At 44.9% G+C, this 14,649-nt stretch overlaps 1 protein-coding gene across 1 annotated transcript; it reads left to right on the top strand.

Moving 5' to 3' along the window:
• The first annotated feature begins 98 nt into the window (after positions 1 to 98).
• Positions 99 to 10,551, top strand: LOC116358896 (zinc finger protein 37). The gene is made up of 3 exons (XM_031811210.1): positions 99 to 785; positions 5,840 to 7,271; positions 8,969 to 10,551. The coding sequence occupies exons 2-3, from the start codon at positions 6,177 to 6,179 to the stop codon at positions 10,175 to 10,177; spliced, it is 2,304 nt and encodes a 767-aa protein (XP_031667070.1). The 5' UTR covers positions 99 to 785; positions 5,840 to 6,176; the 3' UTR covers positions 10,178 to 10,551.
• Positions 10,552 to 14,649: the final 4,098 nt, after the last annotated feature.

Here is a 14,649-nt window from a genome sequence, read left to right as displayed (position 1 = left end):
GCAAATACCTGCATCTAAGCAAACCATGGCGAAGTTGAATTACAATCATAACCCCAGATTTTAGTTTGTAGCCTTTGCTTATTAAAATGACAAGGCAATCTCACAAATGGTCAATTTATAACAGTTTGTCATCTTAACATCTGGCTTCATACGAACAGCACAATTGACAGAAAATAGCCAAACATTCAGGTTTTTTTTTCCATCCAAGTGTTTCTCGCTCAGATTTGTAGATCCTCCGTCCCTGAACATTGTCCAACTTTCATCACTCAAACTATGTGTATTGATCTATAGTTATGCACAAAAGTGATTTATTTACAATTATAACCCGAGTTCGAGCCCTGAATGCTGATTGGCTGAACGCTGTGGTATATTAGACCATATACCATATGGGTATGACAACTTTTACATTGGTAACCAGTTTATAATAGCAATAAGGCACCCCGGAGGTTTGTAGTATATGTCCAATAAGGTTTTATCCAGGCACTCTGCGTTGCTTCACGCATAACACATTTAGCATGTAGTTACGTCTATGTTCCTTGTTAATAGGCTAATAACGTTATGGGAAAATGCTTTATTACAACTCATCTCTTGATGTGAAAAAAAAAATTGTCCTCGTTTCAGGTCTTTTGCCCAGGTTTTTCACATGACCTGGCAACCCTGTGTATGGATAACAGTGTTTATTACAAACAGGGATCGTAATTATTTCTCAGAGATAAATGTACTAGCTTGTCGGACCAACTCGGATCACTCATACCCGCTGAAGATTGCTGCCTCCGTCTCTGCAGGTAGACTGTCCGTTTCTAGACTTGACAGTTAATGCAGTTGTTGTCTATGCGGGCTGGATCACATCCGGCCGTGATTGGGAGTCCCATAGGGCGGCGCACAATTGTCCCAGCGTCGTCCGGGTTTAGCCTGGGGTAGGCCGTCATTGGAAATAATAATTTGTTCTTAACTGACTTGCCTGGTTAGACAAATTTAATAATTTAGGGCTTCCCTCGTGCCCCTTTTCACCTAATAACGTTAGCAGCTAGCTACTGTAGCTAGCTTCCGACCGGGACATAATCAAACCACGACCAACAACACATAGACTATACAGCTACAAGTAGCGAGTGGAGTTACACATGAACTATACTAAACAAGTTAAATCTATTACCTGTGATCACATATTTTTCACACACATAGCTACGTGTTGCCTACTGTACTTGGACACCTGCTCCCTGCATTTCCCACTCTCCAATGGCGAATAGACTGAAGGCACACAGGCTTTATTTCCTTGTTTGCGACCGCAGGTCGGGAGTTTTTATCTGGTTCCATGTACATTGAACATGTTTTGTTATTGTTGTAAAATCAACGTCGAAGATGGTGGTGAATGGGAAATAATTATTGTTTCCCCCAATTTATGGGCGTGGTCGATGGTAATTTATTTGTATTACTTGAATATAGACTCGGACAGTTCTGCTCATACAATGAACAAAAATATAAACGCATTAAACTGTTGGTCCCATTTTTAATTTGCTGAACTATTGTTTACATCACTGTTAGTGAGCATTTCTCCTTAGCCAATATAATCCATCCATTGGACAGGTCTGGCATATCAACAAGCTGATTATGATCATTACACAGGTGCACCTTGTGCTGGGGATAATAAAAGGCCACTCGAAAACATGCACTTATATCACACAACACCACAGATGTCTCAAGTTTTGAGGGTACGTGCAAATGGTATGCTGACTGCAGGAATGTCCACCAGAGCTGTTGCCAGAGAAGTTAATGTTCATTTATCTACCGTAAGCCACCTCCAACTTCACTTCAGAGAATTTGGCAGTAGGTCCAACCGGCCTCACTACCACAGACCACATGTATGGCGTTTGAGTGGGCGAACGGTTTGCTGACGTCAACGTGGTGAAAAGTGCCCCATGGTGGCGATGGGGTTATGGTATGGGCAGGCATAAGCTAGGGACAACGAACACAATTGCATTTTATCGATGGCAATTTGATTGCACAAACATATTGTGACGATATCCTGAGGCCCATTTTTTAAACAAATCTAATGTGACCAACGGATGCATATCTGTTTTACCAGTCATGAGAAATCCATAGCTTAGGGCCTAATGAATTTATTTAAATTGACTGATTTCCTCATATTAATTGTAATTCCGTATTTGGTAGTGAGTGGAAACACCAAGCTTCACATTTATACATCCACATTTATACATCTGTCTCATTGCTCCTTCTTCATGAGTCATAAAACCTGGAAATGGTTCCAATCGTTTTTTCACAATTCATTTTTCCATCTGGGAATTTAGAACTACTTCATATAAAAGGTCAGTGTTTCGTGTAGGCTTACCCTGGCGTGACATTTTGATAACAACGGTCTCTCGGACAAGATAACTTTTATCAATAATTAGCATAGCACATTTTGGGGAGTAAATTGAGGTGAATATAGTGATAAAACTCCCCTTGTCCAAGAGAGAATTCCAAGGCTATCAAAACGTAAGGTAAGCCTAGTGGTTAGAGCATTGGACTAGTAACCGAAAGGTTGCAAGTTCAAATCCCCGAGCTGACAAGGTACAAAATCTGTCGTTCTGCCCTTGAACAGGCAGTTAACCCACTGTTCCTAGGCCGTCATTGAAATTAAGAATTTGTTTTTAACTGACTTGCCTAGTAAAATAAAGGTAAATAATAAAACACCAAACACACAATTCATTTGAATGTGAGAAATGAATGGCGGAAAAACCTTTGGAACCATTTCCGTGTTTTTATGGCCATTATGACATGTATATGACACATATTGCAACCTATGTGTTGTGATGATTGCATTGTTTGCTCTAAAACCTGTTAGGTCATATGCCTTGCCTCAATAAGAAGACAGTGGCAGAATATTCAACCACACCTTTGTTTCATCACAAAACCATTCACAAGTCCACAAAGCATATTGCATCTAACAAACTCTTACTTGACCTACAGCATGGTCAAGCAAATGAATGTTTCCCACATTTTCAAACTACTAAACAACTACTGAATTTAGAACCACGGAGAGTTACCGCAAGTCGCAAAGAAAACAGGAGCGGCCTCCACTATTCCAGCACCAGGTCAACATCATCAAATCACGTGTGCTTATTAGTCTAGGACAGTGACAATAAAAGGTATTGAAAAACCATTTTGTTCAATCAACGTAAGCTAAATATGATGTGGCAGTCCATGGTTCTGCTTTGTGTGTGCTATCATGCAAGTAGAAAAACATGTTGACTCTCCCCAGTTCTAGAGAACAATGCCTTCCTCTTCGTTTTCCATGTTGATGAAACGGTCTATGACGGTCATACAGTAAACACTTTCATTTTTTGTTGTCCTGTGCTACCTGGCTAAAATGCTGGCTCATCATCCTAACTTCCTTTCATGGGCAATGTTAGCTAGTTAACATTAGCCTTCTACATCTAGCTACATATTGAACTTCCATCCTTATAATCATTGGCCAGTATGGAGAATTAAGTAAAACCACAAGTCCAAATCCCTATCTCCATCCATGTCTAATTTAGGAACAGGCCAATTTTATCTAGCTAGCTAGAACACCGAAGGCCAACAACACAACGAGATGCAACAATTCATGTTGTTTCTGTCAATTACTTATTTCTCTTGATGTGATAGGAGTGAAGCCAAATCCAAACTGGCATCCGTTGACCCTTTTTTTTGGTGTGCCAGGACCATTCACAGCTGAGCTCACTCAGTTTAGCTCAATGCTGTTTGGCTACTATTTTATACTTTTTTTAATCACGGGAGGCCAAATGCTTGCTGGCTTCCCTTGCATTCAGCTACGGCTAGCATCAATGTCATAGTCTTTCTGAGCAGACAGCATCAGATAGATGGCCTACACATACAGGGACAGGGGGGCACTGTTTCACTTGCTTGGATGCTTTCTCGGGTGAGATACATTCAGCCTCTTGCAAATTGAAGGAAAATTATGAAAAGACAAAGCTAAAAAAAAAAAAAAATTCTCGGTCAATTTTTTAGGGTGGTTTCCCTTGGCAACCATGAACACACACCACTGCATGTGTCTATACTTAGATTTAAATGTGTCCGGAATCCCTTTTCCCAAGTTGTATTCAAATGCCATCATCCATTCTGCAGTGGACCAGGCAAAATATGATAATTACACGACAACAACAACATGTTGGCAGTAGCTAAATACTATAGCTAACCTCTGGCGCTAACCATCAAGCTAGAAAGCAAAGCTAAAGCGATTGTAAAACGGCTACCATAACTGTAGCCAAACATGTTTCATTCTAAATATTAGCTAGCTGGCTAGCATTTGGCAAGCAAACAGTTCTCATACGGTAGGAATGTATTCCACAGATAAATAAGAAGAGGCAGGGGTGACAAAAGTAGCTAGCTAGCCAGTGTCAATTCACCTCCACCTGTTGGGCAATCTTTTCCCGCAGTTCTGTTAACGACGGTGAAGGCAAGTGTTCGGCAGGTGGGAGCGAAGGATACTGTAGAGTGTTCAAACATTATTTAATTCAATGTTTATGACAATGTTCAATAGAGAATTGCATCAGAAAAACGATAGTCCAAATTCTATGTCTCTACCATATACAGTGCCTTCAGAAAGAATTCAGACCCCTTGACGTTTTACAAATGTTGTTAGGTTACAGCCTTATTCTAAAATCGTTTTCAATCTACACACAATATCACATAATGACTAAGGTATGATGCTACAAGCTTGGCACACCTGTATTTGTTGTTGCTGTAGAGATGGTTGTCCTTCTGGAAGGTTCTCCCATCTCCACAGAGGAACTCTAAAGCTCTGTCAGGTGACCATCCCTGACCAAGGCCCAGATTGCTCAGTTTGGCCAGGCGGCCAGCTCTAGGAAGAATCTTGGTGGTTCCAAACTTCTTCCATTTTAAAAATGATGGAGGCCACTGTGTTTTTGTGGACCTTCTATGCTGCATAAATGTTTTGGTACCCTTCCTCAGATCGGTGCCTCGATACAATCCTGTCTCAGAGCTCTAAGGACAATTCATTCGACCTCATGGCTTGGTTTTTGCTCTGACATGCACTGTCAACTGTGGGACCTTATATAGACAGGTGTGTGCCTTTACAAATAATGTCCAATCAATTGAATTTACCACAGGTGGACTCCAATCAAAATTGTAGAAACATCAAGGATGGTCAATGGAAACAGGATGCACCTGAGCTCAATTTCGAGTCTCAGAGCAAAGGGTCTGAATACTTTTGTAAATACATTTTTATTTATTTGCAAACATTTCTAAAAACCTGTTTTTGCTTTGTCATTATTGGGCATTGTGTGTAGATGGCTGAGGATTTTAGTATATTTTTTTCTTCAATTTAGAGTAAGGATTTAATGTAACAAAAGGTGGACAATTCAAGGGGTCTGAATACATTCTGAAGGCACTGTATGTACAGCAATAGTTGAATAAGATGTACTTGACTAGAATATACTGTACTTATGAAATGGGTAAAACAGTATGTAAACATTATTGAAGTGACCAGTGTTCCCTGTCTATGTACATAGGGCAGCAGCCTCTAAGGTGCAGAGATGAGTAATTGGGTGATAGTCAGCTAGTGACAATGACTTAAGTTCAGGGCAGGATACTGGATAGAGGCCTGCTAGAGATGGCTATTTAAAAGTCTGATGGCCATGAGATAGAAGCTGTTTTTCAATCTTTCGGTCCCAGCTTTGATGCACCTGTATGGACCTCACCTTCTGGATAATAGCGGGGCGAACAGGCCTTGGATTCCCTTATTCTGATTTTGTCAATTGGATTTTGTCTAGTTGATATTCTTCTTTATTCTTACATGTCTCTCCATTACTTCTTACAGATGATGACCAGCTCTGTCTTATAAGGAGAAGACAAGCCATCACAATCACCCACATCGCACCAGCCTAGAGCTGTCTTATAAGGAGAAGACAAGCCATCACAGTTACCCACATGGCACCAGCCTAGAGCTGTCTTATAAGGAGAAGACAAGCCATCACAGTTACCCACATGGCACCAGCCTAGAGCGGTCTTATAAGGAGAAGACAAGCCATCACAGTTACCCACATGGCACCAGCCTAGAGCAATAAGACCCTGGAAGTTTGAAACATTTACTGATATGAAGGCCGTTAGTTTAACAGAACAAGTTTCTCTGCCCAGGTTAACTACATCAACTTAAAATGGAGGAAGGAGATTCTCTGCATAGCTTTAACCTGAATCAACTCAAAATGGAGGAAGGAGATTCTCTGCATAGCGTTAACCTGAATCAACTCAAAATGGAGGAAGGAGATTCTCTGCATAGCGTTAACCTGAATCAACTCAAGATGGAGGAAGGAGATTCTCCCCATAGCGTTAACCTGAATCAACTCAACATGGAGGAAGGAGATTCTCTGCATAGCGTCAACCTGAATCAACTCAAAATGGAGGAAGGAGATTCTCTGCATAGCGTTAACCTGAATCAACTCAAGATGGAGGAAGGAGATTCTCTGCATAGCGTTAACCTGAATCAACTCAACATGGAGGAAGGAGATTCTCTGCATAGCGTTAACCTGAATCAACTCAAAATGGAGGAAGGAGATTCTCTGCATAGCGTTAACCTGAATCAACTCAAAATGGAGGAAGGAGATTCTCTGCATAGCGTTAACCTGAATCAACTCAAGATGGAGGAAGGAGATTCTCTGCATAGCGTTAACCTGAATCAACTCAAGATGGAGGAAGGAGATTCTCTGCATAGCGTTAACCTGAATCAACTCAAGATGGAGGAAGGAGATTCTCTGCATAGCGTTAACCTGAATCAACTCAAGATGGAGGAAGGAGATTCTCTGCACAGCGTTAACCTGAATCAACTCAAAATGGAGGAAGGAGATTCTCTGCATAGCGTTAACCTGAATCAACTCAAAATGGAGGAAGGAGATTCTCTGCATAGCGTTAACCTGAATCAACTCAAGATGTCCGCTGCTGTTTCTTTACCCATCTTGAGACTCCACAGACTGACAAAGGATCAACTGTCTCTCTGTGCTCCCAGACTTAACCAGAACAACCCGAAGAAGAACAACAAACCAGGTAGAAAACCAACAAAGAAGAAAAACACCACCAGCAGAGGAAAGAAACAATCCACAGGAAATGGACACAACTCTGCTGACAGTGAAAGTGTTTCTAGCCAGGTATCAGTAGTTTCTAGACATCAGCACGGCCCGAAGGGAAGCAAAAACAAACCCAAGATCATTCTCAAATTCTCCCGCTCCATCTTGAGGCCTGACGCAGCAAAACAAGAGGTAGGTTTAAACTTGTAGCTTTTAAATGAAAATGTAATTGAGATCTTTTATACCATTTGTATCTGTGTGAATGTTGCAGCTGCAGTTCATTCGGAAAGTATTCTGACCCCTTGACTTTTTCCACATTTTTAAAACTTTTTCCACATAAAAAATGTTTATCAATCTACACACGATACCCCATAATGACAAAGCAAAACAGGTTTTTAGAAATGTTTACAAAGTATTCAGAACCTTTGCTATGAGACTCAAAATTGTGCTCAGGTGCATCCTGTTTCCATTGATCATCCTTGACATGTTTCTACAACTTGATTGGAGTCCATCTGTGGTAAATTCAATTAATTGGACATGATTTGGAAAGGCACACACCTGTCTATATAAGGTCCCACAGTTGACAGTGCATGTCAGAGATAAAACCAAGCCATGAGGTCGAAGGAATTGTCCATAGAGCTCCGAGACAGGATTGTGTCGAGGCACCGATCTGAGGAAGGGTACCAAAAATGTCTGCAACATTGAAGGTCCCCAAGAACACAGTTGCCTCCATCATTTTAAAATGGAAGAAGTTTGGAACCACCAAGAGTCCTGACCAAGAAGCCGATGGTCACTCGGACAGAGGTCCAGAGTTCCTCTGTGGAGATGGTTGTCCTCCTGGAAGATTCGTCCGTCTCTGCAGCACTCCACGAACCAGGCCTTTATGGTAGAGGCCAGATGGAAGCCACTCCTCAGTAAAAGGCACATGACAGCCTGCTTGGAGTTTGCCAAAAGGCACCTAAAGGACTCTGACCATGAGAAACAAGATTCTCTGGTCTAATGAAACCAAGATCAAACTATTTTGGCCTGAATGCCAAGCGTCACGTCTGGAGGAAATCTGGCACCATCTCTACTGTGAAGCATGGTGGTGGCAGCATCATACTGTGGGGATGTTTTTCAACGGCAGGGACTAGGAGAATAGTCAGGATCGAGGCAAAGATGAACAGAGCAAAGTACAGAGAGATCCTTGATGAAAACCTGCTCCAGAGCACTCAGGACCTCAGACTGGGGCGATGGTTCCTTCCAACAGGACAACCACCCTAAGCACACAGTCAAGACACCACAGGAGTGGCTTCGGGATAAGTTTCTGAATGATCTTGAGTGGCCCTGCCAGAGCCCGGACTTGAACCCGATTGAACATCTCTGGAGAGACCTGAAAATAACAGTGAAGCAACACTCCCCATCCAACCTGACAGAGCTTAAGAGGATCTGCAGAGAAGAATGGGGAGAAACTCCCCAAATGCAGGTGAGTCAAGCTTGTAGCATCATACCCAAGAAGGCTCAAGGCTGTAATCACTACCAAAGGTTCCAAAGGTGCTTCAATAAAGTACTGAGTAAAGGATCTGAATACTTACGTAAATGTGATAGTTTTTTACTTTTTAATACATTTACAAACATAAAAAATAAAAACAGTTTTTGCTTTGTCATTATGGGGTATTGTGATGTCATTACCGGGTATTGTGATGTCATTACCGGGTATTGTGTGTAGATTGGGGGTGGGGGGGGTGTATTTAATCAATTTTAGAACAAGGCTAATGTAAGATTGAGGAAAAAGTCAAGGGGTCTGAATACTCTCCGAATGCACTGTATATATTTACTAGATATCTTGACGTATCTTACTATCACTTAAGTTTCCTCTGGGAAAATAAAGCTCTTTTATTCTAAACCAGGTGAAACAAGAGATGGACGAGCTGCCTATCGGTACAAGAAGTGATGAACACTGGTTGAACTCTGTGAAGACAGAGAGCTACGACCCAGAGATGGTTAACACCAGGGGACCTACAGAGAGCGACCCCAGGACAGATGCACATCACTTGGGTATGAAGATGAAGGATGCCCCCCTGTACCACCAGGATGATGGGAGGCAGCTGCAGTTGTCTACCGTTCAGCCATTCAATCCGGCTGCGTTGCGGTCTGACCTGGAATGTTGGCCTCACAACCAGAAGGTCCCCAGGTTCCCGTGTCCAGACTGCGGCCAGAAGTTCTTCTCCAAAATTCAGTTTAAGTTTCATTCCCGGAGCCACACCCAGTACCGGCCGCACTCCTGTGAGGTTTGCCATAAAACCTTCTCCCGGAAAGGCAGTCTAGACGAGCACCGACCAATCCACGAGGTGGAACGCCCCTTCGCCTGCCTCCAATGCGGCAGGACCTTCACGTTCAAATCCAACCTGACTCGACACATGCGGTTCCACAGCGACGCACGGCCCTACGTCTGCCCCCAGTGCGGCCAAAGCTTCAAAATCTCCGACCACCTGAAGAGCCACATGACGGCCCACAGTGGGAATAAACCGTACTTGTGCCCGGAGTGCGGCCAGAGTTTTGTCCGTTACATTAGTCTGAAGTATCACCGGCTGAGCCACACCGGCGAGCGCCCGCTGTCCTGCCCAGAGTGTCCCATGACCTTTGCCCGGCCGCACACCCTTATGATCCACCGGCGACAACACAGCAGGAAAACGCTGTTCTCTTGCCAGGACTGTGGGAAGCAGTTCAACGAGGGGTACCAACTGAAAGACCACGTTACAATGAAACACACAGGGGAGAAACCGTACAAATGCTCCGAGTGTGACAAGTGCTTCATCACTTCGGCGTCTCGTAAAGTACACATGGTTGTCCACACAGGAGAGAAGCCGTACAAATGCACAGAGTGCTGTAGGAGATACAGTCAGAGTGGGCATCTAGCGCAGCACATGAGAAGACACACAGGGGAGAAACCATACAAATGCTCCGAGTGTGACAAGTGCTTCATCACTTCGGCGTCTCGTAAAGTGCACATGGTTGTCCACACAGGAGAGAAGCCGTACAAATGCACAGAGTGCTGTAGGAGCTACAGTCAGAGTGGGTCCCTGAAGAGGCACAAGTGTGAGCAGCAAACCAGGTGAGAGGAACCTCGGGGCTATGCCCCAAATGGCACCCTATTCTCTAAATTGTGCACTAGGGCCATAGGATTCTGGTCAAAGGTAGAGCACTGAATAGGGAGCCATTTGGCTCACAGCCCCAGTGTTCTGAGTGTAGGAACTGGAGAGAACTGGAAAGCGGGTCCTTAAAGCAGTACAGCTGGAAGCAGCCACGTAGGTGAGAGGGTTCTCAGGTGTTTTGACGAGGGGAACTGGACTTTGTTCATACAGACACCGAGCTGCGTTCCCTATTCCCTAATATAGTGCACTACTTAATGACCAAATAAACCTACAGCTCTGATCAAAAGTAGTGTTGTTTCCCCTCCCCGTGTTACTGTTCCCCCCCTCCCGTGTTACTGTTCCCCCCTCCCCGTGTTACTGTTCCCCCCCTCCCCGTGTTACTGTTCCCCCTCCCCGTGTTACTGTTCCCCTCCCTCCCCGTGTTACTGTTCCCCTCCCTCCCCGTGTTACTGTTCCCCTCCCTCCCCGTGTTACTGTTCCCCTCCCTCCCCGTGTTACTGTTCCCCTCTCCGTGTTACTGTTCCCCTCTCCGTGTTACTGTTCCCCCCTCCCCGTGTTACTGTTCCCCTCTCAGTGTTACTGTTCCCCCCTCCCTGTGTTACTGTTCCCCTCTCCCCGTGTTACTGTTCCCCCTCCCCGTGTTACTGTTTCCCCCCCGTGTTACTGTTCCCCCCCTTCCCCGTGTTACTGTTCCCCCCTCCCCGTGATACTGTTCCCCTCTCCGTGATACTGTTCCCCCCTCCCCGTGTTATTGTTCCCCCCTCCCCGTGATACTGTTCCCCTCTCCGTGATACTGTTCCCCCCTCCCCGTGATACTGTTCCCCTCTCCGTGATACTGTTCCCCCCCTCCCCGATACTGTTCCCCTCTCCGTGATACTGTTCCCCCTCCCCGTGATACTGTTCCCCTCCCCGTGTTACTGTTCCCCCCTCCCCGTGTTACTGTTCCCCCCTCCCCGTGTTACTGTTCCCCCCTCCCCGTGTTACTGTCCCCCCCTCCCCGTGTTACTGTTGCCCCCCTCCCCGTGTTACTGTCCCCCCCCTCCCCGTGTTACTGTCCCCCCCCTCCCCGTGTTACTGTCCCCCCCCTCCCCTTGTTACTGTCCCCCACTCCCCTTCTTACTGTTCCCCCCTCCCCGTGATACTGTTCCCCCCCTCCCCGTGTTACTGTTCCCCCCCTCCCCGTGTTACTGTCCCCCCCCTCCCCGTGTTACTGTTCCCCCCCCCTCCCCGTGTTACTGTTCCCCCCCTCCCCGTGTTACTGTTCCCCCCCCTCCCCGTGTTACTGTTCCCCCCCCTCCCCGTGTTACTGTTCCCCTCCTCCCCGTGTTACTGTTCCCCCCTCCCCGTGTTACTGTTCCCCCCCACCCCGTGTTACTGTTCCCCCCCTCCCCGTGTTACTGTTCCCCCCCTCCCCGTGTTACTGTTCCCCCCCCTCCCCGTGTTACTGTTCCCCCCCTCCCCGTGTTACTGTTCCCCCCTCCCCATGTTACTGTTGGGTACGGAGGTTAATTGACCTGTGGAGATGATCCCTTAGACAACTGTGCTGTATCTTGTATACCCTGCCTCTAGATCGTATCTGTTAACTATTGAATTTTCCAACTTATTTAGTCTAGTAAATAAAACCTTGAATGAATTATTTGTGGCATTGAGTTCATTTGCAAGACATTGGGTTCTTGGATGTTTTAGTGCTCGACAACCATTCAGAATGAGAACATAATCAATTGACTGTTGATTAACACTGTTGTTGATAGAGGGTTAGATGGTATACCGGTTAATGATAACTACTGATCGAGTTAATTCAGTCTATATTAAAACCCTTAATGGTGCCCCTCTTAGATTCATTTGGATAGGACTACCACATGAGTTAAATTAGATCAAATCATCTTGAATATCCATAGCCAGAAGTCACAACAGTTGCCGAGGTCGGAGGGGCAGCAAGGTTTATGCAAACCCCCACTGTTGCAAACCAAATGCTGGGCTAGAAGCAAAGGGAAATAATGTCTTGATGCTTTTTCTCCAAGTGGAGATCAAGTTTATGAATTGCCTGGCTGGACTGATGGGAGGGGACAGTGGATACGTGTCTTCCATACTCTTATCACCTTTGGACCGTTAATCAATCGTCTTGTTGTGAAAAGGACCAATGAATAACAAATGGTTCAACTGCACTTATGACACCTGAAGGAGCGTCAGTATATTGTTCGATTGGACAGATTCTACATAAAAAATCGAAGAAACCCTCAGAAAAAAAGGTCAGAAAATATCTTGAAACTAAACAGGAAGTTACCAACGTATACTATGCCACAGGAGGTTGGTGGTACCTTAATTCGGGAGGAGGGGCTCGTGGTAATGGCTGGAGCTGAATCAATGGAATGGTATCCAATACATAAAACACATGGTTTGATGCCGTTCCATTTGCTCTGTTCCATTATCATTATGAGCCGTCCTCCCCTCAGCAGCCTCCACTGGACTATGGGTATTGATTGACAGGGTTACATGTAATACAAATCCAATTTTATCCACCCGTGTTGAGGGCCACCGTGGCAGGTGTGTTGTTGCCTACCCTCACCACCTGGGGGCGGCCCATCAGGAAGTCCAGTTGTTGAGGGAGGTTTTCAGTCCCAGGGTCCTTAGCTTAGTGATGAGCTTGGAGGGCACTATGGTGTTGAACGCTGAGCTGTGGTCAATGAACAACATTCTCGTGTAGGTGTTCCTTTTGTCCAAGTGGAAAGGACAGTGTGGCGTGCAGTAGAGATCATCTGTGGATCTGTTGAGGTGGTATCTGAGTTGAAGTGGGTCCAAAGTGTCTTGGATAATGGTGTTGATGTGAGCCATGACCAGCCTTTCAAAACATGTCATGGCTATAGATGTGAATGCTACTGGGCAATAGTCATTTAGGTTACCTTTTTTGGGCATAGGGACTATGGTGGTTTGCTTGAAACATGTAGGTATTTCAGACTGGGTCAGAGAGAGGTTGAAATGTAAGATTCTTGCAAGCTGCATGCTCTGAGTACTTGTCCTTGTAATCCGTCTGGCCTTGCGGCCCTGTGAATGTTAGTCTGATTAAAGGTCTTTCATCAGCTACCGATGTGATCAAACAGTCGTTCCGAACAGATGTTGTTCTCATGCATGGTTCAGTGTTGCTTGCCTTGAAGTTAGCATAGAAGGCATTTAGCTCGTCTGGTCGGCTCGCGTCACAGTTTCCCTTTATGATCCGTGATAGTTTGCAAGCCCTGCCACATCTGACGAGCATCAAAGCTGGTGTAGCAGGATTCGATCTTAATCCTGCATTGACGTTTGATGGTTTGTCGGAGGACATAGCGGATTTTCTCATAATTGTCTGGGTTAGTGTCCCACTCCTTGAAAGCGGGAGCTGGTTTACAGCTCAGTGTGGATGTTGCCTGTAATCCAGGGCCTCTGGTTGAAATATGTACCTGTATGGTCACTGTGAGGACAACGTTGTCGATGCACTTGTTAATGAAGTCGGTGACTGATGTGGTAAACTCCTCCATGTTATTGGATGAATCCCGGAACACATTCCAGTCTGAGTGAAACAGTCCTGTAGCTTAGCATCCGCTTGATCTGACCACTTCCGTATTGAGCGCATCACTGGTACTTCCTGTTTGAGTTTTTGCCTGTAAGCAGGATTCAGGAAGATAGAGTTATAGTCATATTTGCCAAAAGGAGGGCGAGGGAGAGCTTTACATTTGTCTCTGTGTAAAAGTCGTCTAGAGTTATTTTTCTCTTCTAGTTGAACACGTGCCATGCTGTTAGAAAAGAGGTCAAACTCATTTCAGTTTTACAGCATTATAATAAATTATGTGACTTGTTTGACTTGAGGTACTGGGCCTAGCCTGAAAAGACACTTTGAGACCCTCCCATATACGTAGTCAGGGGTCAGAATGGTACGGCTGTATGAGTGTAGTGGATTACATCAGAATGGTACGGCTGTATGAGAGTAGTGGATTACATCAGAATGGTACGGCTGTATGAGAGTAGTGGATTACATCAGAATGGTACGGCTGTATGAGAGCAGTGAATTACATCAGAATGGTACGGCTGTATGAGAGTAGTGGATTACATCAGAATGGTACGGCTGTATGAGAGTAGTGGATTACATCAGACCGTAGCATGTGAGACATCCCCTGAGTTTACTATCTCCAGGAAGTCAGCTGTGTGGAACCTTGCAGGAAGGAGGAGCACATTATGATGTGAACTGTGACAGAACGCAGTTATACGGTTGAGCCCTCGTGCTATCTTAACATGCACAGACAAAACCCATGGCCTTTTACACCATGTTCCGCCCTTGTTTCCACACATCTGCTAACTTGCCACGTAGACACAAGAGGTTGTACTTTTTCTATTAAAAAAAAACAAGTCCCGACTATGTTTGTTAAGCCTTCAACGCTGATCGCTTCATTTTGGCAAATCTTATAATA

This window comes from Oncorhynchus kisutch, unplaced genomic scaffold, assembly GCF_002021735.2.
Source record: "Oncorhynchus kisutch isolate 150728-3 unplaced genomic scaffold, Okis_V2 Okis01b-Okis20b_hom, whole genome shotgun sequence".
In the NCBI taxonomy this organism is placed as follows: domain Eukaryota; kingdom Metazoa; phylum Chordata; class Actinopteri; order Salmoniformes; family Salmonidae; genus Oncorhynchus; species Oncorhynchus kisutch.
This window is presented reverse-complemented; position numbering and strand designations above follow the sequence as displayed.